Below are 25603 nucleotides of genomic sequence, written 5' to 3' on the forward strand. Positions count from 1 at the left end.
TTAATAAATTAGCAAAAATGTCAAAACCTGTTTTCGCTTTGTCATGGGCTATTGTGTGTAGATTGAGGGGGAATATAATTTTTATACATTTTAGAATAAGGCTGTAACATAACAAAATGTCGAAAAAATCAAGAGGTCTGAATACTTTTCGAATGAACTCTGTCCAACAGGCATATAAGAAATGTGTGAGTATGTGTTTGTGTGTGTATGAGTGAAGTGATTGGTGCGTGAGAGCAATCATACAATTTTGTTTGCGTCTGCCAATTTCCCCTGGTAATCAGTGATTCTGTTGGTTAAGGGCTTGTAAGTAAGCATTTCACGGTAAGGTCTACACTTGTTGTATTCGGCGCATGTGACAAACAAAGTTTGATTTGATTCTTCCGCTTCAGTGACATTTTGGCTGCAGATAACAAGTGAATTGCTGTTTCTTAGCAAGGCCAAGTAGGATGTGGTTGGCGTGTGTATGAATGCTTTGCCATCGGTGAAATAAAAAAATCGGTGTGACAAACAAGTGCAATCCTCAAAAGATGATTTGGGTCGTGATCTTGTGTGATACACAGGTTCACAGTTGAATAGGTCTGACTCTGTGCTGCATGGTGGGCTTAGTTTGAGGTAGAGCTCTCGGTCTTCTGACAGGAGAGAAGTGGAGCTTACCGGGACTTTCTGAACCACAATCTGCCAAGCACAGAGCACGCTATTCATCTCGCTCCGTCAAGAGTGGAGAGAAGGGAGACAGCGGGGGTGTGGGTAGGGTCGGTGAGGCTAGGTGCTTTTTGGATGGGGTTGGGGTTGAATTGGATGGCCTCACAGGCTGAATTATCCCAACTCATCCAGGCAAGCAACTCTGAACGGAGAGGAAGGGATGGTAGCAGCCAGCAGGGAAGGACTTTTTCTGAGGTTAACAGAAACAGTAGGTCCCTGCTAGGTTGTGTTTGTGTGAGTGGGGGGGGGGGGGGGGGCTGTGTGTGTGTGTGTCTTGGTGTGCATATCTCCGTGTGTGTGTCTCAGAGCACGTCTCTGCTCTGTCAAGCGTCTAATTTTGGAACATGGTTGGTGGTTAAACATTTTTGAGATGGTATTCTCCATCAGGGCCTGTCACTCTAATCACATCTGAGACGGAACTGAAGATTGACCCCTGCTCCGTCATGTCCTCCCTCACCTGGGAGGACCAGAGGACATTATCACAGTTCCTCATTTGATATTCCAGAGAAAACGACTCTAGCTATAACCTTAGCAATCAAGCTCAAGACATGATTAGTCATTGAGGTTTCAATCTTTCTCCATTTGGAACAATACAGTTCAGGCCACAGATCTGAGGCAGTTTTCCAAAATCACGACACCAGCACCTACTCAAAAGTTGTTTGGATGACACCAGTCAAACTTATTTTCCTCATCTGAAGATACTTGACTGAAGATACTTGTCTGAAAGGAACTCTATATTGTTTAGTATATGCCTTTGTCTTTGGGTATTATGCCTTTGAAAACAGTGCTTTGGAAGCAATGTTTTCTACCTTTCAAGCCAGGCAGAGAGCAGAAATTGAAGAGACTGCTTTAGAAGAGACAGCTAATTGAGATCCAAAGCAGATGTGAGTGATCCCTCCAGCTGTGTAGAAAGTCAGAGACAATGACTCATGCCCTGAGAAAAGGTTACAACATCAAAGTTACGTCTGAGATGCACCCTGGCTACACATCATCTCTGTACATCATCTCTTATCCAGGTTTCCATCCAGAAGTTGGCCTTTTCAGGACATTGACTACAGCTAAAAAGCCTGCCTGCCTCCCAATGCCCCCCTCTGGCTGACCCTGCCCTGTGACTGTCTGTCACTCACATAGACCTAATCACTCGGCATCTAGCATTATCGAACGGGTGGAAGTGGTCCTTCCAAGACAGGGAGTCTGTCCCCACAGACAAACAGATCTGCCATTGTTTGTCGTGCTTGCATGATGAGCACTGGGGCCATCCAGGGTTTCAGTCAGTAGGCCAGTCCACAGAGAGAGGGAGGGAGAGAGCCAGGGAGAGAGCTCTGGTCAGACAGGGCTCCAGGGCTCCAGGGCTGCATTGCATCCATCACTGGGGATCAATTAACAGTAGCAGCAGCAGCAGAGAAGTGACCTCTGCTCACACACCAGACCAGTGCACTCTCTCTGCCCATAGGCTGAGGAACCACTGATACAGAAGGCTGAGATGGAGGGGGCATGGTGAGGGAACTGAAGAGGGGAGAGGGGATAGAATGCTGGGGGAGCATTAGATTGTGTCTGCTGATATCTTCAGCACCCATCCTGAGTAACGAAAGCTTACAGGGACAAAGGAAAGGAGCAAGAGTTGAGCTATGCCCAGAGAGGACATGATAGATTTTGTAGAGAGGTGGGATGGTGGGAAGAAAGTGAGAGAGAGAGAGAGAGACAGACCGAGAGACAGACAGGTAGCTAATACATAGTGCATATGGGCCGTGGGAGATTTTCCCATTCTTCCCATTCCTCCTCTACATACTACATGTCTACCCATCATTCTAGTAGGTTATTCTAGGAGGAGTCTCGCTCATAAAGCCAGCCCCTATTGCTCTCCCTCCCTATCCATACGATCTCCTTCCACCTGCTTGTAGCCTATAGTAGTAGTACACAATCTCACAATGCCTTCCACCAGCTAAGCCAAGTGAATAGCAGTCTCGTGTTACTGTACTCCCAGTCCCAAGGCTCGTGCAGGAAGCCTGGAATCGGGGCTAAGTAGCTAAGTGAATATGAATAGCATACTGTATGTCGGTCAGTTCATGTTTCCGGTTCCTGTGCTGTTGTTGACATGGAAGGGCCTGTGTGTTACAGTTCCGACTGCTCAACATGGGGAATTTGTTATTGCTCCAGCTTCGCGGCTTGGCATTCCAAGAAACCCAGAGGAAAATCATAACCCCAAACGGCACCCTCCCTCCCCCCGCTCCTCCTCCAAGTCTGCATGTCTTTGAACCCTCAATCCCCGCCACAACCACACTGGTCCTTTCAGAATGGGTTCTGTTGACATCCTCACAACAGCCTCGCACAATGCTTCTCTCCACAGTCACAGAGGAAGCTGTTCAGGTCTGCCTGGTCCATGTCTCTGGCCCATGTCTCTGGTCCATGTCTCTGTGTGGCTGTGCTGCTGTCGTTGGACTGGACATTCGTCTTGGTGTGGTTAGCTGGCTAGCTGTTCTGTCTCGCTCTATGACTCTGTATGAGATCTGGTGGGTGGAGGAGATGCTTGAGATGCTGTACTCTTTCCATCCACTGCCTGTGTCCATTTCCATAGAAACAGGGTTTGACAGACAGCGCAGCACAGTTCCAATCCCCCAGCAGCAGCACCCGCACAAACACACACGGTGTCGGTGGCATGAATGTAGCCGGCAGTCGGGAGATATGCCTATCATGTCTCCTTGTCGTTTTTTTTAGCCCACTACTACACTGTGTATATGTGTGTGTGTGTGTGCGTGTGTGCGTTTGTGTGTGTCTGCCCTTACTGAACTCTGTGGTTAGTATTGGCAGGAGATTGTTGCTGTTCCAGTTCAGCTGATGAATCCAACTGATTCGGAGGAAAATCCCTGCTTGTGATTCATTGCAGCAGAGTGTTCTCCTCCCTCAGACAGATCTTGTGTACTCCTCCCGTCTGGCTTCCCATTTACAATTCAGCTACATGAATAACAAGGTGTTTAAGTCACAATGTGATCTTCATGGTATATAACTACACACATTTCATCGGCCAGAGAGGAATCTCACAGAACAGCTCAGAACCCAAGGCTGTAGCCAGTAGGCTAGACACCCTGTATCCCATATTCATAGAGCGCTACGGAGTAGGAGTGCTGATCTAGGATCAGTTTTGAATATGATTAGGCTATATGGACAGGGGGGGACCTGATCCTAGATCAGCAGTCGTACTCTGAGATTTGTGCTTTATGAATATGGTCACTGATCTTTTTTGTTTTCGTTTTTTTTCTCCATTTACTACGAGCTGCTGCTTTTTGGGAATCCCAATCCAGGGGGGAGTCTCACATTTCCAAATATATAAGTAGTAAAGTGGAGCCCGAGGCCCCTCCTTGAACTGGTGAAATTAAAGTAATACACTATGACTCTCTGGCTCTGTAGGAGACCTCATTTCCATCGCTGAGTGATTCATTTTGCTGTGTGGGCCTGATAATGTTATTCACTAATAAAATAACACCATCGCTGCCATACTATGAGGCACTTAAGAGCCACTCTCTTCCATTCTGTCATGTGGAAATGGAACGTGGAGTGTATGCAATGTCGGTTGTTTTCCCATTCCTCAATACGATCTCTCTCAAAAGCATTGTGCATTTTTTTTTAAGTACAGGAATGTGTGATCTGATCGACGTACTGTTTTGTCACCATCTCTGTCTCTTTCTCTGGGCAGTCTCAATTTAACATGCAGCTAGGAGTTGGACCAGACACGCCTGTTGTGTCTGTACTGGGTAGGTGTGTCTGTGGTTGTTTTTGAGCGTCCTCCATTCCTCTCTCTCCATGGTGGTGTGTGATCTTCCCTGAGTCATGCTACTCTGCCTGGCCCTGCTTCTATCTGGGTCCCGGGCCCTTATCTAATGCAATCTGTCTATCTAATATTCAGCCATGCTGCCCCCAGGGAGAGGAGATGGCCATGGCCTCCCTCCCTCACATCGATCCGATCCAAGAGGAGAGTGAAGAGGAGAGTGCATGCCTGGCGGTAAACTACAGTCTTTCCTGGAAGACTCTCCAGGCCGTTCCATGGAAAGCCGACCAAGCTTAGATTAACAGGAGTAGGGGGCATACAGGGCTGCTCGTATAAAGATATTTAGCTATGATGGTATTTATGAGTTACTTTATTATAGAAAGCTCTATTCATTTCAGAGGAAGTAGATGGATAGAGTGGGGGGTAGAGTTGGCATACACCACCATATGTGTTATTTCATAGTTTTGATGTCTTCACTATTATTCTACAATGTAGAAAATAGTACAAATAAAGAAAAACCCTCGAATGAGTAGGTGTTCTAAAACGTTTGACCGGTAGTGTACATCGTGGTGGTTGGTTGGGGATTGGCCAGGTGGGATTCTGTCTGAGGTAGGTTGGGGTTTAAGGTGCTTTTGGAAAAAAATATATCCAGAAACTATAGGCCTAACGTATATTTAGACTTCAAGTATGTTCAGGTAGCATTACACTATGCCCAAACATGGGCCTAAATGCCTGACTGCCCAACACTAAATCAGACTTCTCCCACCCCCAGAATGTTACACATTATCAAGATATTTAATTATATTTCTATTCTAGTGTTATAAGGATGTTCAAATACTGCCGCAGCGGTCTAAGGCACTGCATCTCAGTGCAAGAGGCGTCACTACAGTCCCTGGTTTGAATCCAGGCTGTATCACATCCGGCCGTGATTGGGAGTCCCATAGAGCGGCGCACAATTGGCCCAGTGCCGTCCGGGTTTGGCCGGTGTAGGTCGTCATTGTAAATAAGAATTTGTTCTTAACTGACTTGCCTAGTTAAATAAAGGATAAATACAAATAAAATACTGAACCAAAGTCATGCTAATGCTAATGCTACTTGCTAACACTGACTTCACTGACCCAGCCCTACTTGCATTCCTTGAACACTTACAGTAAGTTACTCCTTTCTATCCCTCTGCAGACAGTGCAGTCTCTCTAAGCACCCATTCACCATTGTACTCGTCCTCTGAGAGACTGGGCCAAGGCCTTGCGTAACAACTCCCCCATCCATACCCCGTCCCTGCTTATTCTCTGGCAGAAAAATTAGGTCTTTGGCCCACTTGTCTCCTCCTCCCTCTCTCGCTCTCCTCCTCCCTCCCTCCCTCCCTCCCTCCCTCTCTCTCTCTCTCTCTCTCTCTCTCTCTCTCGCTCTCTGCCTTTCTGTGTTTCTGCTCCCTGTTATGAGAATCATGTGAGAATAGTCAGATAGACACTCGTTTTTCTTCCATAACTACACGTTTTCAAGCTGAAGTGGATGTGGACTGAGAGACAGGTATGATTATGATTAGTACAGAGTATGACTATGAAACAGATTCTCTGCTGTGTTGTTGTCTGTTTCTGCTGTCCGTGGTGTTTCTGGAGCCTGTAGGGCATATAGTCCTCTGGGCCTCACTAGGAGGAGGAGGAGCTGGTGTCCAGGTGCTTTCCAGTTAGTCCATTCTAGAAGAGATTTCTGGGGGAAACTCTGGCTGTGGCTGGTTCAGTTGATGTTCGTCTAATGGGACGTGGTGGAAATTGCTGCAAAAATGTTGTCAGTATAGGGGGAAATCACATGACATGACAGACACGCTCTCCGACAGATGGTTGGTTGGCTTTTCTGCTTCCTATGGCCTGTCATCCTCGTCTTCATCCTCAGCATCATTCTCTAGTGCTCCCTCTAAGCCACGTGCTAGTCCTGGAGTAAGCCAGGTGGGTTGTCAAGGGAGACTGCATGAGGCTCAGTGTTAAGAACCGGGGATAGATGACCACATGCCGTGGGTTTGAGGAAAACTCCTCTCCTTAAATCCCTGTTCGCCCCTCTCCCCAGCCTACAGCTGGCTGTGTTTGGTTGGGGAGCAGTGGAGGGGGAGGGAGGGTCAATGAAAACACAGCTGGTCTGACCCCCTCCAAAACCAGCTGCTGTCACAAAAGACCCCTGTCAAGCGTTTGGAGAGGTGGCCTAGCTGCCTGCCTGAATCTGCATCTCTTTCCCTCCCCTCTTCACTTCCTACCCCTTTCTCTCTCTTCATTGTGTTCCCCCCAGACCCCACCCAGCTGTTCCAGGGTTTTTACTTTGCTTCTCCTCCGACTGAACAAACCTGACTACACACACACACTTGCGCACACACACACATAGTTACGCACACACACACACTTATGCATGCACACACACTTGTGCATGCACACACACTTATGCACATACTCATTATCCCTGAGTGACAGATACATTTTTTAAAAACACCTTATGAAACAGTGGGGACTGTGAAGCAACACAAACATAGGCACACACACACACACACACACACACACACACACACACACACACACACACACACAGAGAGAGAGACAATAACATACGCACTATACACACACGTACACATGGATTTTGCACTGTAGATATGTGGTAGTGTTGGAGTAGGGGTCTGAGGGCACATAATATGTTGTGAAATCTGTAAGTGTATTGTAATGTTTTGAAAATTGTATAAACTGCATTCATTTTGCTGGACCCCAGGAAGAGTAGCTGCAGCCTCGGCAGCAGCTAATGGGGATCCATAATAAATACAAATACACACCTATGCAATCCCCCTTGAGACAAATGTTTGATCAGTCACACCAAAGGCTGTGGCTTAGTATTGGCTGTGTGCCTCTGAGGCCTCCAGGACTGGTAGAAGCCTGGAGCTGTAGTTACAATCCAGTGGCTGGCTGTGAGGCCTTGAGGGTGGGCTGCTGCGTGCTGGCCTGATGCCACACCCTCCCTCCCCTATCCCATTGTTCCAATCCCTGACAAGTTGCAAGTGCCTCTCTATTCACGCTGACTGTGGGGGGTGGGCGGGCCTTTGTGGGGCAGCCATTGCGTCGGACACACGCTCTCATTTGATAGACGCGTGCTGACAAAAGAGAAAAGGGGGACACTTCGGTTAATTATTTGCGGCGCTACAGTGAAAAGGGTAGAAGCGGCGGCCATCTGTTATTCGTGCTTCTAATCTATGCTTTGCCCACACTGTGGACCCACACTCCTCCCGTGATCCCTCCCTCCCTCTCTGCCCCAAAATCCCTGCTTTTGTTCTGGCACGCTTGTTTAGGGAGTATTTTCATTGTTGTGGTTAGCCTGTCTTCTCACTGGGTTTTGGGAGTGGACAGACATGGTGTTGTAAGTGTCCTGGGCTCTGAGTTATTCCTCTCTGCCTTGGCCATTCTGCAAGGAAGAGAAGGTTGACGTTCTCTCCGCTCACTTCCTCTCCTCCTCTCTCATCTCCTCTCTTCTCCTCTCTGCCTGAAGAGCTGAAAGTGTCTTTTGTTGATCCTGGGCCACTGTCCACTCTGACGCTTTGTTTCACAGCAACGAGACTAAACAACTGGTCTGATCTCTCTCTTTCTCTCTCTCTCACTGGATAAGTACTTCGACTGGCACATGCTCCTCTGCCCTGTTACAAGTGTTCCTTGACATTGACACACGGCAGCCCTGGTGTAGCCCACTAAATGTTTGAATCTCTGTTTATCTGCACCAATCAGGCCATTCGTTTGGGATCAATACTGTTTTTGTAGCCCGTCAAGGTCATTCAGGGAACAAGGCTCGAGTCTAAAACGCCGCCTACCAAACTGCAATCGATGTTGTTGAAGACAATTACCTCTCCTCTTATAGGGTGCAGTGACAGTTCTGAACGAAACACTTTCACGGGGCTTTTTTTTTCGTTGACGAGTCTGGCCCCGCTGGGCACAGACGTCACTTCAACGTCTATTCCACGTTGGTTCAACGTAGTTTAATAGAAATGTGGATTCAACCAGTGTGTGCCCAGTGGTGCTTTTCTGCACGAACACTCTCCGTTAAATGTAGGATTGGCTAGGGGATGTGACTGGCTGCCTGTTTTTAGGCTGCTGCTGCCGGGAGCCCCGCTGTTCTCGTTGCCCTAGAAAATTCTGCAAGCTTTTCTCTCGGCTTCCAGTGAGAGCGCCCGCCTGTAGACAGACAGTGGAGGGAGACAGAGTCACAGAGACATGCTGACTTAAAAGCTTATCGATCTCTCAGAGCTAGCCTGACTCCACTCTCTCCAACTCCACTGTCTGATCTCCCAGTGGGTCACTACAACAGACTGCCCACCCGTCCAGGGTGAAAGCATTCCTGGCTGCCTCGCATCGCATTTGTGGGTTCACTTGGGGCCAAGGGTCACAGGCGAAGAGGGACCTGGCTTTATGGTATTTTTTGGCACGTGGGGGTGATTGTATGGGGCTCACTCAGCCTCCTTTGTGTCCCCCTCCTGTCTGGTCCCATACCCCACCTCCGCCCCCCACCACCCGGCAGCTGTCCCCCTCCATTAACATGACAAAGTGGCGCTGTTCTGTTCCACACCAGGGACGCTGCTAGCTTTCATGGTGGGGCCATTTGGGCCAGCCCAGCCCTGCAGTGGGCCATCTGTGTTTGGCCTCTACTCTTACTCTCTCCTCTCCTACTGTGAGTCACTCAGAGCAGGGCAGGGTGTGACAGACAGTCAGACCACTGGGGCCTCCTAGAATACCATGAGGTAATTCACATTACACCCAATCAGAGCGAGACAAAGTTAAACATGACATTGTCACTCCAACTACAGCCTTAGAGGGACGATGTAAGAATGTGTTGTTTTTAAACCAGAGCCCCATGAGGTAATGATATGGCCCAGGCAGACCTAGAAACACCCCGCCACCACTGCCTCTCCATCTTTCCCCATTGAAGAGGGGCATGTGGATGAGAGAGGGGGGGTTGAGAGGGAGAGGGAGGGACAGGAAGTCAATCAAGTGATGTCATATGTGAAACCCGTTGAGGAAGAAAGTGGAGACTGTAGGAACTGTCTTTTGGTAGCAGTTTGTTTTCTTCTTGCTAGTCTCTTGCGGTTGGTTAACTGCTTTAGGGGATGTTTTGAAATATATGTTCTGGATGTTTCCATACTGAATGTGATGCATAGGAAATATCCTGGGGCTTGAAAGCCACACACCTTCCTCTCTGCTGAAATAGAATTTTGTCATATATTTCTACACTGTTGCATTGATATGCACTCTTATTTCCCAGCACCGTGTAGCAGTTAGTTCATCGGGTGACTAACTCATATGCATCGCTGGTGATCTCACTATGTGCCTCTAGGACGGTTCAGCCTATCATATCTCAGGATTAGATTCACACACCCTCAGTAATACACGACCGGTGCTTGACCCTGCGGTGTTGTTTCTCTGTGCTCAGTCCTGGATGTAAATGTGATGTTCGGCCAGCAGTCGAAGCTTTAATTAAAAGTGACCGGTGTTCTCTGAGGAGACCCTAATCATAGAGAAAGGAGTACTAGGATTACTTCACTGATATTTTCCCTGACCCGGTCTGTAATACCAACTTGCCCCGTAGCACTCACATATATAGCCATTAAATGCTTTGAAAGGCTGGTCATGGCTCACATCAACACCATCATCCCAGACAGCCTGGACCCACTCCAATTCTCATACCGCCCCAACAGATCCACAGATGACACAATCGCTATTGCGCTCCACACTGCCCTCACCCACCTGGACAAAAGGAATACCTATGTAAGAATGGTGTTCATTGACTACAGCTCAGCATTCAACACCATAGTCCCCTCAAAGCTCATCACCAAGCTCAGGACCCTGGAACTGAACACCTCCCTCTGCAACTGGATCCTGGACTTCCTGACGGGCTGCCTCCTGGTGGATAAGCAACAACACACCCGCAACACTGACCCTCTACACGGGGGCCCCTCAGGGGTGTGTGCTTAGTCCCCTTCTGTACTCCCTGTTCACCCACGAATGCGTGGTCGCGCAAGACTCCAACACCATCATCAAGTTTGATGACGACACGAAAGTGGTAGGACTGATAGCTGATGACGATGAGACAGCCTATAGGTAGGAGGTCAGAGACCTGACAGTGTGGTGCCAGGACAACAACCTCTCCTTCAACGTCAGCAAGACAAATAAGATGATCGTGGATTACAGGAAACGGAGGGACAAGCACATCCTCATCCACATCAATGGGGCTGCAGTGGAACAGGTTGAGAGCTTCAAGTTTCTCTGTGTCCACATCACTAAGGAATTAACATTAAAAAAAAAATGTTTTACCTTCATTTAACTAGGCAAGTCAGTTAAGAACACATTCTTATTTTCAATGACGGCCTAGGAACAATGGATTAACTGCCTTGTTCAGGGGCAGAACGACAGATTTGTACCTTGTCAGCTCGGGGATTCGATCGTTCAACCTTTTGGTTACTGTTCAAACGCTCTAACCACTAGGCTACGCTGCCGCCCCAATGGTCCACACACACTCACACAGTTGTGAGGGCACAACAGCGCTTCTTCCCCCTCAGGAGGCTGAAAAGCTTTGGCATGGGCACTCAGATCTGGAAAATTCTACACCATTGAGAGCATCTTGACTGTCTGCATCCCCGCTTGGTATGGCAACTGCAAGGCCCTCGACTCAACAATGGGTGGTGAGTACAGCCCTGTACATCACTGGGGCCGATCTCCCGGCTATCCAGGACCTCAATGAGTTAAGCTGTAAACCATACTATTTACCAAATCGTTTTCATCTATATTTTGCAGGCTATCTGCATTGACACTTTTTGCACTAACTTGTTGTTTACGAAGCATGTGACGAATAACATTTTGATTTCACACACACACACACACACACACACACACACACACACACACACACACACACACACACACACACACACACACACACACACACACACACACATGCATACTGACGCTATGCATATACACACATACAGTGCCTTCAGAAAGTATTCAGAACCCTTCAATTTTTACACATTTTGTTACATTACAGCCTTACTCTAAAATATATATGTTTTTCATCAATCTACACATCAGTGGTACCCAAACTTTTTATAGTCCCGTACCCCTCCATACATGTAACCTCCAGCTGTGTACTCTCTCCAGCATCAGGGTCAGCGCACTCTCAAATGTTGCTTTTTGCCAACATTGTAAGCCTGCCACACACACACACTATCCGATACATTTATTAAACATAAGAATGAGTTTGAGTTTTTGTCACAACCCGGCTCGTGGGAAGTGACAAAGAGCTCTTATAGGAACAGGACACAAATAATAATATAATAATAATCAACAATCTTGCTCTTTATTTAACCATCTTACATATAAAACCTTATTTGTTTCTACAAAAATGGTGAATAACTCAGCACAGGTTAATGAGATGGGTGTGCTTGAAAGGATGCACATAACTCTGCAATGTTGTATTGGAGAGAGTCTCAGTCTTAAATCATTTTCCACACAGTCTGTGCCTGTATTTAGTTCATGCTAGTGAGGGCCGAGAATCCATTCTCACATAGGTACGTGGTTGCAAAGGGCATCAGTGTCTTAACAGCGTGATTTGCCAAGGCAAGAAACTCTGAGCGCAGCCCAATCCAGAAATATGGCAGTGACTTCTGATTAAATTCAATTTTCACAGAACCACTTGTTGCAATTTTGATGAGGCTCTCTTGTTGAGATATCGGTAAGTGGACTGGAGGCAGGGCATGAAAGGGATAATGTATCCAGTTGTTTGTGTCGTCTGTTTCAGGAAAGTACCTGCATAATTGCGCACCCAGCTCACTCAGGTGCTTCGCTATATCACATTTGACATTGTCCTTAAGCTTGAGTTCATTTGCACACAAAAAAATCATAGAATGATGGAAAGGCCTGTGTGTTGTCCTTTAGAGAGAAAGAAAGGAGCGCCAAATTCTTCATCATAGCCTCAGCTTTGTCCCAACCATTGAATATAGTTGCGGAGAGTCCCTGTAATCCTAGATTCAGATCATTCAGGTGAGAAAAAACATCACCCAGATAGGCCAGTCGTGTGAGAAACCCTTCATCATGCGAGCGGTCAGACAAGTGAAAATTATGGTCAGCAAAGAAAACTTTAAGCTCGTCTCTCAATTAAAAAAACATGTCAATACTTTGCCCCTTGATAAGCAGCGCACTTCTGTATGTTGTAAAAGCGTTAAATGTCATTTGCATAATGCAGAAAATGCATGATGAGAGTTCAAGGGGCCTTGCTTTAACAAAGTTAAACATTTTCACTGTAGTGTCCAAAATGTTTTTCAAGCCGTCAGGCATTCCCTTGGCAGCTGGATGCTGCAGTGAACCCAAGAGCCTCTCGCTGGATGCTGCAGTGTACCCAAGAGCCTCTCGGTGGATGCTGCAGTGAACCCAAGAGCCTCTCGGTGGATGCTGCAGTGAACCCAAGAGCCTCTCGGTGGATGCTGCAGTGTACCCAAGAGCCTCTCGGTGGATGCTGCAGTGAACCCAAGAGCCTCTCGGTGGATGCTGCAGTGTACCCAAGAGACTCTCGGTGGATGCTGCAGTGTACCCAAGAGCCTCTCGGTGGATGCTGCAGTGTACCCAAGAGCCTCTCGGTGGATGCTGCAGTGTACCCAAGAGCCTCTCGGTGGATGCTGCAGTGTACCCAAGAGCCTCTCGGTGGATGCTGCAGTGTACCCAAGAGCCTCTCGGTGGATGCTGCAGTGAACCCAAGAGCCTCTCGGTGGATGCTGCAGTGAACCCAAGAGCCTCTCGGTGGATGCTGCAGTGTACCCAAGAGCCTCTCGGTGGATGCTGCAGTGAACCCAAGAGCCTCTCGGTGGATGCTGCAGTGTACCCAAGAGCCTCTCGGTGGATGCTGCAGTGTACCCAAGAGCCTCTCGGTGGATGCTGCAGTGTACCCAAGAGCCTCTCGGTGGATGCTGCAGTGTACCCAAGAGCCTCTCGGTGGATGCTGCAGTGTACCCAAGAGCCTCTCGGTGGATGCTGCAGTGTACCCAAGAGCCTCTCGGTGGATGCTGCAGTGTACCCAAGAGCCTCTCGGTGGATGCTGCAGTGTACCCAAGAGCCTCTCGGTGGATGCTGCAGTGTACCCAAGAGCCTCTCGGTGGATGCTGCAGTGTACCCAAGAGCCTCTCGGTGGATGCTGCAGTGTACCCAAGAGCCTCTCGGTGGATGCTGCAGTGAACCCAAGAGCCTCTCGGTGGATGCTGCAGTGTACCCAAGAGCCTCTCGGTGGATGCTGCAGTGAACCCAAGAGCCTCTCGGTGGATGCTGCAGTGAACCCAAGAGCCTCTCGGTGGATGCTGCAGTGAACCCAAGAGCCTCTCGGTGGATGCTGCAGTGAACCCAAGAGCCTCTCGGTGGATGCTGCAGTGTACCCAAGAGCCTCTCGGTGGATGCTGCAGTGTACCCAAGAGCCTCTTGGTGGATGCTGCAGTGAACCCAAGTTGGGAGCAACTTCTTGCACGCGTGTTACAACTCCACTATGTCTCCCTGTCATGGCTTTTGCACCATCAGTACAAATACCAACACATTTTGACCACCAAAGTCCATTTGATGTCACAAAGCTGTCCAGTACTTTAAAAATATCCTCTCAGGTTGTCCTGGTTGCCAGTGGTTTGCAGAAGAGGATGTCTTCCTTAATTGACCCCCCCCATAAATGTAACAGACATATACCAAGAGCTGTGCCAGGCCCGCCATGTCTGTTGACTCATCCAGCTGTAACAGACATATACCAGGAGCTGTGCCAGGCCCGCCACGTCTGTTGACTCATCCAGCTGTAACAGACATATACCAGGAGCTGTGCCAGACCCGCCACGTCTGTTGACTCATCCAGCTGTAACAGACATAGACCAGGAGCTGTGCCAGACCCGCCACGTCTGTTGACTCATCCAGCTGTAACAGACATATACCAGGAGCTGTGCCAGGCCCGCCACGTCTGTTGACTCATCCAGCTGTAACAGACATATACCAGGAGCTGTGCCAGACCCGCCACGTCTGTTGACTCATCCAGCTGTAATAGACATATACCAGGAGCTGTGCCAGGCCTGCCATGTCTGTTGACTCATCCAGCTGTAACAGACATATACCAGGAGCTGTGCCAGACCCGCCACGTCTGTTGACTCATCCAGCTGTAACAGACATATACCAGGAGCTGTGCCAGGCCCGCCACGTCTGTTGACTCATCCAGCTGTAACAGACATATACCAGGAGCTGTGCCAGGCCCGCCACGTCTGTTGACTCATCCAGCTGTAACAGACATATACCAGGAGCTGTGCCAGACCCGCCACGTCTGTTGACTCATCCAGCTGTAACAGACATATACCAGGAGCTGTGCCAGGCCCGCCACGTCTGTTGACTCATCCAGCTGTAACAGACATATACCAGGAGCTGTGCCAGGCCCGCCACGTCTGTTGACTCATCCAGCTGTAACAGACATATACCAGGAGCTGTGCCAGACCCGCCACGTCTGTTGACTCATCCAGCTGTAACAGACATATACCAGGAGCTGTGCCAGACCCGCCACGTCTGTTGACTCATCCAGCTGTAACAGACATATACCAGGAGCTGTGCCAGACCCGCCACGTCTGTTGACTCATCCAGCTGTAACAGACATATACCAGGAGCTGTGCCAGGCCCGCCACGTCTGTTGACTCATCCAGCTGTAACAGACATATACCAGGAGCTGTGCCAGACCCGCCACGTCTGTTGACTCATCCAGCTGTAACAGACATATACCAGGAGCTGTGCCACACCCGCCACGTCTGTTGACTCATCCAGCTGTAACAGACATATACCAGGAGCTGTGCCAGACCCGCCACGTCTGTTGACTCATCCAGCTGTAACAGACATATACCAGGAGCTGTGCCAGGCCCGCCACGTCTGTTGACTCATCCAGCTGTAACAGACATATACCAGGAGCTGTGCCAGACCCGCCACGTCTGTTGACTCATCCAGCTGTAACAGACATATACCAGGAGCTGTGCCAGACCCGCCACGTCTGTTGACTCATCCAGCTGTAACAGACATATACCAGGAGCTGTGCCAGACCTGCCACGTCTGTTGACTCATCCAGCTGTAACAGACATATACCAGGAGCTGTGCCAGACCTGCCACGTCTGTTGACTCATCCAGCCTTAACGCATAGAATTCACTGGGTTGTATGGAAAGCAGGTATTGTTTCAAAACCTCTCCTGCCGTGTCACTGCTGTGTTGTGAAACAGTGTTGTTTGATGAAGACACTGTCCCAGCCATATCCACGGCAGCAGGAAGAATTAAGTCCTCCACAATAGTATGGGGCTTGCCTGTCCTAGTCACTCGGTAGCTCACCATATAAGACGCTTCTAGCCCCTTCTTATTAACGGTATCTGTTGCTTTTATACATGTCTTACTACTCGAAAGTCGTCTTTGTTCTCACTCAAAAAACTCTTCTCTTTTTTTTCAAATTGTCACGTTTAGTTTCTAAATGTCTGCGCAAGAGTGAAGGTTTCCCGCGAGAGTAACGGTTAATGTGATTGGATGTTAATTATTTGACTAGGCTACCTGTATTTGACATTGTGTTGTTATTTCGCTGAGCACTAGATGGTTTAATTGTATTTTTGGCAGTGAAACGAGGCGTACCCCCGACGGCATTGCCCCTACCCCAGTTTGGGGATAACTGCTACACACAATACCTCATAATGACAAAAAAAACAGGTTTTTAGAAACGTTTGCAAATGTGTGTTTCGCTGTGTGTGGGAGGGAAAGGGTTTTCAGCATCCTATTACTCTGTCTCTCAGTCCCTGTTTCTGTTTCTCTCATTCCTCTCTCTCTGCTCTGATCCTACTCAGGAATAGGTCTTGTTGCTGTAAACACTGGCACATTTCCTCTTCAGCACAAGGTTGTGCTTGCGTTCTGTTTCTTTCCCTCTCGTCTCATCTCAAGTGTAAGCAGCACCAACTTCATCAGAGAGGAGTAAAGTCCCAGAAGGCTGAAGGAATTAGGAGACGAGAGAGAGAATCACACACTGCACGACTAGGAAAAACACAGGAGAACGAGGGCAGGAAGGAGGGAGGCTACAGATAATCGAGTGGCAAGGTGTACAGGAGAGGGACTGAAAGAGGCGACAGATGCTCAGATCCTCAGGTGCTGAAAACAGGCCTGACAGAGAACTCAACATAGGCTGAGGGCTCCCCTCCATGGCTATTACTCTGAAAACTGTACCATGGACAGTGTTACAGCTGTCTGCAATGACCTGCCTTGTGGACACAATTAGAGGTTGAGTGGCCCACGTGTAATAGCTATTGTGTGTGTGTGTGTGTGTGTGTGTGTGTGTGCGCGTGTGTGTGTGCGTGTGTGCGTGTGCATGCGTGTGTGTGTGTGTGTGTGTGTGTGTGCATGCATGTGTGCGCGTGCAGGCGTGCGTGCGTGCGTGTGTGTGTGTGAGTGTGCGTGTGTGTGTGTGTGTGCGCAGAGCACTGGTGTTGCATATCAGGTCTCAGGCTCACTGCTGCCCCTTTGTTAGCCCACCAGACATGTGACCCAATTCAGTCTGCCTGCTCCCTCTACACACACATACATGCACACACACACACAAACACACACACCCTGGAGAGAGGAAAGCCATCGATCCTCTCTCTCTCAGGCAATTTACAGTCGAGAGCCACAGTTTAGTTACCAGACTGTAAAAAAAAGGAAGGTTGAAGCATTTCCTTCATGGTTGGTTGGTGCCGTTAAATAGGCTGCATTCTGAATGTTTTGGGATGCCGCAAGGAGGTACACACACATACTCACACATTTCTCTATCCTCCATAGTTTTTTTTACCAGATTGGTGACAATGTGTCTTTGTAGTGGGGAACAGAGCAGGCTTTTGGTTTTAAAGGGGGGGAGAGAGGGAGAGAGAGGGATAGGCATTGAACAGAGCCACACATCGATCCCAGTGCTTTTCAGATGAGTGTCTGGACTTGGCTCTGGCCAGCACTGGAACGGACAGTGGGGCTGTGTCCTGAAGCTCAGAAGATGATTGGACAGGAGGAGAGTCACAAGTTATTTACTTCTGTGGGCTTAGCTGATTGGCATCTGATTTGCGACAATCGTTAGGAAAGTTGAGCTCTATCTCATACAGTGTGGCAAACAGGAATTTCGGATCAAACCATTCCCAGACAATTGATACACACACTTGACATGAGCCTGGTTGAAAGCACACTTACACTGGAGCTCATCCATGCACATAATGTTTGAATCATAGTAGGACAGCAACACAAGTCAACTGTATACATAGTTACTTTCAAAGTGGCCCAGTGTATCTTTAGTGTACTCTGTTCGTATACTCCTAACAGTAGAGTGCATTTGAGTATGGATGTACTTTGTGTGCACACACACTTGCTGTTGAGGTTTGGGAAATGCCTGCGGCTTGTGGTATGTTTCAGGAAATGACGTCATCCAGGAACAGTTGGTGCAGGTTTCTAATTTCCATCCCAAACCCATGGAAATAGTCTGTCTGTTTGGGCTTGCCATAATATTGGAAGAATCGTGTGCAATAAAGATGAATAGAAAAAGAAAACACAGGGCTATATTGTTGTCATAAACTGTGTATAGAATAACAACCACTGTTTGTCTAAAATTTGGAACGAGAGTAGGAAGAAGAGGATGATACAAGGAGGGGGAGAGTTGTGAGAAGAGATGAGGAATCGCTGACATGGATAGAAAAATGGAAAGAGAGGAAAAGAGATGCCTATAGGAGAGAGAACATGACAACTATGTACATACAATGAAAATAACTGCCAGAGTTTGAGAATGGAGAGATGAGCACTGAGGAGGAGATGTCTCTTTTGTGCCACTGAGTCTGGCTTTAATTCCATGTCTACAAATGAAAAATGGATATGTTGGATTCATTCATTTTTGGTTGAGATGGAGACATGAATCCAACATATTAATTAACAATTGAAGATTACATCTGAAATCAGTCAAAGCTTGAAACCCTAGGCCTGTTTTGTCTATTTTTAGTTGAACCCTGGGTTAAATTGAAACAATAGCTGTTGATGACTCATCAATATTTAGGCCGATGTTGGATTTGCTGATACATGACGTAGAAAAGATGGTTCCGTTTCATTTGCTCTGTTAAATCTACCCTTTGGAATGCATTTGCTCTGTTAAATCTACCCTTTGGAATGCATTTGCTCTGTTAAATCTACCCTTTGGAATGCATTTGCTCTGTTAAATCTACCCTTTGGAATGCATTTGATAGCAACAGTGAATCTAGTTGTAGTAAGAAATCTTTTGCTTATCATTCTCACAATAGCGCATTGCTATTAGTCAGTGACAAATATGGAAGTTAAGTAGGACTGGACTTGGTTAAAACCCTGCATGGGAGGTCAAATGGAGAGCTGTACATAAATCAATTCTCCAGTAGGAGGTGCTGCCCAGCTTATTTATTATTTGTTTTGACAATGGATATAATGTTGGAGATCTGACATTGTTTCAAAGGTACAAATTCAACATATTTTATGAAAGGTTGGACTATGTTAAAAATTGGTTACCAATTGGTTACCATAACATAATCCTGTGGTTAAAATGACACCCTCAAAACAACAGTTGATGAATTGATTTAAAATCCAATGCATTTTCCATGTAGTTTCCACGTCTCTATTTTTGACAAATTATGTTAACACAACGTTGATTCAACAAGTTTGTGCAGAGTGGGATGTGTATTGTGGGTTTGCATGCGAGTCTGTCATGTTTTTTTCACAAGCACAAATGATTTAGTTTAGAGCGTTTGTACAGCACAGGGGGTTGGTGGTACCTTAATTGGGGAGGACGGGATCATGATAATGGATGGAGCGGACTGCGTGGAATTGTATCAAATCATCAAACAGACATTATTATGAGCCGTCCTCCCTTTAGCAGCCTCCAGTGTTGTACAGGTGGGCTATTTGATCGGAATTGCGTGAGTGTGTGTTCGCATGCGAGCGCTTGCGCGTGTGTGTCTGTTCATGGACATGAAAGAATATGTCTACCACCGCAGGTCCTGTGCTTACTCGAGCATAGTACATCAGTAAAACATTGGAGTTTACAAGCTGCGCCACCACACATAAACACGTAGCATTGAGGCCAACTCAAAAGTTAAACATCAGAGTAAACACACACACACAGCTTTGTTTTTGTGAATTTTTGGGGAGTAAAAATGTGTTTCCATTCAAAATCCTATTTTCCATAACCCTTAACCGAACCTTAACCCTAATCTGACCTCTAACGCTAAACCTAACTCTCAAACCTAACCCTAACCTTAAACCCAAACCCTAAACCTTTCAAATTAGTGTTGTATTCCTACCTTGTCAGGACGTTCTGGTGGCTTGTCAGGACATTGTGGTCTTGATAATGTAGGAAAACATGTACACACACACACACACACACACACATACACACACACACACACACACACACCAAGCCAGCTCTACTGGTGGGCCCTCATTTGGGTCATGAGAAATTCAATTAACAACACCGAGCAATCAATGTTAACAGTGCCTAGGGCTCAGCACACCACACCACCCCATACCATACCACCCCACACCACCCCATACCATACCACCCCATACCACACCACCCCATACCATACCATACCACCCCACACCACCCCATACCATACCACCCCATACCACACCACCCCACACCACACCACACCACACCACCCCACCCCACCCCACACCACACCACCCCATACCATACCACCCCATACCACACCACCCCCACCCCACACCACCCCACCCCACACCACACCACCCCATACCATACCATACCACCCCATACCACACCACCCCACACCACACCACCCCACCCCACACCACACCACCCCATACCATACCACACCACCCCACACCACACCACCCCATACCACACCAGCCCACACCACACCACCCCATACCATACCATACCATACCACCCCATACCATACCATACCACCCCATACCATACCACACCACCCCATACCATACCACCCCATACCATACCACACCACACCACCCCATACCATACCACACCACACCACCCCATACCATACCACACCACCCCATACCATACCACGCCATACCATACCATAACACACCACCCCACACCACACCACCCCACACCACCCCATACCATACCACACCACACCACACCACCCCACACCACCCCACACCACACCACCCCATACCATACCATACCAGGCTGCATGGCTATTTCTGTTGGGGTAAAACCTTTACTCCAGGGGTAGACAACTAGATTCAGCGGCAAGACCATTTATGTCGACGTGGATGGTCGGGGGGTCGGAACATAATGATAATATTTTTTAGACTGCAAATTGACCACAACTAAGCCCAAAAATAGATTTATTTGAAAATAAGAATCATTATATACCTTGATTGCATTGAGACACGATCACATATGTCTCTTTTTTTATTTTTTATAATATAATTTTATTTTTTAAATTATCACTTACAGGTCGTTTGGCCCGCGTTGCGCCAGTTGCCTGCTCTTCTCTTCTCCATGATCCCATGGGAAAACAGAACAACAACACAGTTGGAAAACCATAAATATCCTGTATTCTAATTCCTAATTTAAATGCAATCCACAGGGGAAGATTACTCATAGTTTCGTTTAGGTGTGCACTGTAATGACTATATTCTAATTCTATGTGTAATCAACAGCAAGAACAGGGCTCTGGCGAGTGCTGAACAGCAGAGCTAGTGTTACCATGGGAATGATTAGGGTGTGATGGTGATGTTAAAACACTGGTTGATTGAATTCTTTGGAAGCCATTTTTGTTACGTAAGGAGGAATCTGAGCAGTATGTGTTCCCATCCAGCCTGTGACATCATCGTGTTCGATAACTATACCATTAATAGGCTTATGGGAGAGCTCAGCCCACCGCTGTATGCTTTGCCTACAGTGAATTATCAAGCTAATCTATCTGTATGACACAACACAGATGGACACACTTTCTTTCTGGCTGTCTCCCATTTTGTGAAGCTATCTCTCTTTCTTTGTCCTCCTCTCATGCACTGTCTATTTTTATAGGTCTAGCTATCTCTCGTTCCCTCTTTCTCTCCCTTCATCTCTCTTTTCTCCAGCTGAGAGAGAGAGAGAGAGAGAGAGAGAGAGAGAGAGAGAGTTGCTTCCTTGTCTTTGGAGCAGTATAGTGCTTAGTGAATGAATGGCTTCCAGGCAGAGGTGAACGTGTGACCAGGCAGGCTGCAGGCACAGAAAAGACCCCCATCCCAGACCCCTGCCTACAGCCTTCAGCCTCACTGGCCATCACAGATGGACGGATGAAACTGTGTCACCGCTAGCCTAATCACCTCTACGCTCCGCTCCGCTCCTCCCCCTCTCACTCTTTCCTCTCTCATCCTCTCTCATTCTCATCCTCTCTGTGTCTCCCTGTCTGTCCTCTTCATCCTCCCATCCTCTCGGACATGTTTTGGAGAGGCTGAAAATGAACCGTCCCTCTCACAGGCAATTCAGACAGGAGTGTGTGTGTGTTAGAGACACACGTACACATTACACACACACAGCGACAGGGGTCTGTGTGAATGTGTCGGTTGCCTTCTCTCCAAGTTAATCTCTTAAGAAGAGGTGTGGTTCTCTCTCTCTCTCTCTCCCTCTCTCTCTCTCTCTGATCCCCAAGCAGATTTTCATCGCATGTTGTGTTAGTTGAATTTTCCTCCGCTGCTGCTGCTGCCGCTGCGAGTCTCAGGGCGTTCTCTTTTTCACATTTTTGAACGCCCATCATCATCATCTCTCCACTTCTTCTTCTACTGCTCTCTGCCTCTTCTTCTGCTTTCACTAGTCTGAGATGAGTTTGAGTGCTGAGATGGGGGAGGCCATCGAGCTAAGGTGAGTGTTTGTGGCTGGGGGGATTAGGGGGGGGGGGGGGGGGGGTTACAGTAGGATAGGCTGATGTGTTGCAGTAGCTGTGAACACAGGTCAATAGCCTAGCTCTAGCGTGTCTGTAGTTAGCGATAGCATTAGCCTCGGTTATTATTGGCCATAGCCATTTCAGCAGCTGTCAAAACTGACGGGGCGTCTACTAGCTTATTCCAGGAGCTCATAGTCTTAGCAGCTCTATTAGCCCCGCGCACATATGGAGCTGATTAGAGTCTCAATTGATATCCCATAATACCTCAAATTTGTGTATGTGCCGCATGTGCGACATTAAATGTTAAGGGATGTTTTCATAGCAGAAAAGGATGAATCTTAGTAATCTTACCACCACAGAAGTAGAAGAAGAAGAAGTAGCAGCAAAAGCCAAGTTAAGCAGACACAGGAGAAAAGTGGGACTGTTTTTGTCTTTTTGTTTGAGTGATTGGCAATGCAACACTTCTCTTATGTTGAGAAAAGGGAAATGCTTTTCACACGTTATTTCCTGAGGTGTGTGTTTGAGAATTGTGAGATGTGAGTGCTGTCTGCACACTTGCTCTTGTCTGAATGACTCCTTGTGGATTAGAGAGCCTGTGGCCTGGGTCTAGCCTGGGTCTAGCCTGGGCAGATAAGAGCATGTGAGAGGTCTTCACATGGCTGCTGTGTTTTAACATTAGTCCTGCTGTTTAGGGAGCCCCTACGAACACCCTGGACCAGCTGGACCGCCCACTGCAGCCATGCCCGCTCTCTCTCTGCCCGCCCGCTCTCTCTCTCTCTCTCTCGCTCTCTCTCTGCCCACTCTCTCTCTCTCTCTCTCTGCCCGCTCTCTCTCTCTGCCCGCCCGCCTGCTCTCTCCCGCTCTCTCCCTCTCTCTCTGCCCGCCCTCTCTCTCTCTCTCTCTCTCTCTCTCTCTCTCTCTCTCTCTCTGCCCGCCCTCTCTCTCTCTCTCTCTCTCTCTCTGCCCGCCCTCTCTCTCTCTCTCTCTCTCTCTCTCTCTCTCTCTCTGCCCGCCCTCTCTCTCTCTCTCTCTCCCTCTCTCTCTGCCCGCCCTCTCTCTCTCTCTCTCTCTCTCTCTCTCTCTCTCTCTCTCTCTCTCTCTCTCTCTCTGCCCGCCCTCTCTCTCTCTCTCTGCCCTCTCTCTCTCTCTCTCTCTCTCTCTCTCTCTGCCCGCTCTCTCTCTCTCTGCCCGACTCCAAGGGCACAGGGGGATTTAGGTGTTTCTGTTGTTAATCTCCATGTCTTGGAGCACACACACAGGCGTGTGTATCTCATCTCCACTCAGAGGCCCTTGGCTAAGAGCTTAGCCTGTGTTTGTGAAGAAAGGAGGGAGGGACCGAGGAAAGAGGAGTATGAGTAAGCTATGAGGGCACAGCTGTGTGTTTGGGAGGGACATTACATTTATCTTTATTTAACTAGTCAAGTCAGTTAAGAACAAATTCTTATTTACAATGACGGCCTAGGAACAATGGGTTAACTGCCTTGTTCAGGGGTAGAACGAGATTCAATCTAGCAACCTTTGGGTTACTGTTCCGCTCTAACCACTAGGCTACCTGCCCCCCCCCCTAACACTGGGAAGAGGGAGGGACATCAGACAATCTTGTGGTAGGATTTACTCCACCCACACAGATGATAAGTCAAAATGTTCTGATTTTGTAGCAGGTCTATGAGATGAGAAAAGCTGACATGGCACATAGGTTCTACTTGCACCATATGGCTCTGTGGCATAGAACGTCTTCCCTTCACATCGCAAACATATTACCATATTACTGCTCCCCTTTAGCTTGTTATTCCCAAGCCTCAATGCTCCCTAACAGGTCTCACTGTGGTTGTATCCCAAATCACCACCCTATTCACTATGTCATTGGTTCTCAATCCTGGTCCCGGGGACCCAATGGGGTGCACATTTTTGTTTTTGTCCTAGCATGACACAGCTGATTAAAATCATCAAAGCCTTTTGATGAGTTGATGATTTGAATCAGCTGTGTAGTGCTAGGGCAAAAACAAAAATGTGCACCCCATTGGGTCCCTGGGACCAGGATTGAGAACCAGTGCCCTATGTAGTGCACTATTTGGGACCTGATCAAAAGTAGTGCACTACACAGGGAATAGGGTGGCATTTGGGACATGTCCACGTGTCTCTCTCAGTGATCATATCCGAAAGACAGAGACAATACTGGATCATTGTTGGTCTCAAGTTGCTCCTGTCCTGTTTGATATTGATGTCCTTGATTAGTCATCATTTTGAGATCACTTGGCAGAGATGCAGGTTGGGAAGGCAGGTTGATTTGTTGCCAGAAAATGAAATAGACACTGCTGCTGTATCTTTACTGTAAACACATGACACTCCTTAGACACTGCTGCTCTATCTTTACTGTAAACACATGACACTCCTTAGACACTGCTGCTGTATCTTTAATGTAAACACATGACACTCCTTAGACACTACTGCTGTATCTTTACTGTAAACACATGACACTCCTTAGACACTGCTGCTGTATCTTTACTGTAAACACATGACACTCCTTAGACACTGCTGCTCTATCTTTACTGTAAACACATGACACTCCTTAGACACTGCTGCTCTATCTTTACTGTAAACACATGACACTCCTTAGACACTGCTGCTCTATCTTTACTGTAAACACATGACACTCCTTAGACACTGCTGCTCTATCTTTACTGTAAACACATGACACTCCTTAGACACTGCTGCTCTATCTTTACTGTAAACACATGACACTCCTTAGACACTGCTGCTCTATCTTTACTGTAAACACATGACACTCCTTAGACACTGCTGCTCTATCTTTACTGTAAACACATGACACTCCTTAGATACTGCTGCTCTATCTTTACTGTAAACACATAACACTCCTTAGACTCTGCTGCTGTGGCTTTACTGTAAATGCATTCTGATAGATGCTTTGATAAATTGGCACTAAATAGTAATGACCGAAATAGGAAGTCAATCTGCTCTCTCCTAGTTAGCAGTATGTATGCTTGGTAGTACTGGTCTGGGTGAGTGTATGTTAGAGAACTGGAAAGTCACTGCTATGGAATCTTTATGGAAATTCCAACTCGGCCTTGGCAGTTGGCACACTCACTCGACCCCTTCTTCGATGATGTGTATATATAATGGAAACAGAGAGCAGAAGTCCCCACACACACACACACACACACACACACACACACACACACACACACACACACACA

At 47.6% G+C, this 25603-nt stretch overlaps 1 protein-coding gene across 2 annotated transcripts in view; it reads left to right on the forward strand.

The window, feature by feature from the left end:
* Positions 1 to 25603, forward strand: part of LOC115136957 (numb-like protein) — a 62672-nt gene that overhangs the window by 3941 nt on the left and 33128 nt on the right. Inside the window, exon 1 of one of the 2 annotated variants that reach the window (XM_029672889.2) lies at positions 22181 to 22366. The exons of the other annotated variant lie outside the window; for it this stretch is intronic. Coding sequence (XP_029528749.2) covers positions 22326 to 22366 — 41 coding nt within the window. The 5' untranslated portion in view covers positions 22181 to 22325. Of the gene's footprint in view, positions 1 to 22180; positions 22367 to 25603 lie in introns of those variants that run through there. 2 annotated transcript variants of the gene reach the window in all.

This window comes from Oncorhynchus nerka, linkage group LG11, assembly GCF_034236695.1.
Source record: "Oncorhynchus nerka isolate Pitt River linkage group LG11, Oner_Uvic_2.0, whole genome shotgun sequence".
In the NCBI taxonomy this organism is placed as follows: Eukaryota; Metazoa; Chordata; class Actinopteri; order Salmoniformes; family Salmonidae; genus Oncorhynchus; species Oncorhynchus nerka.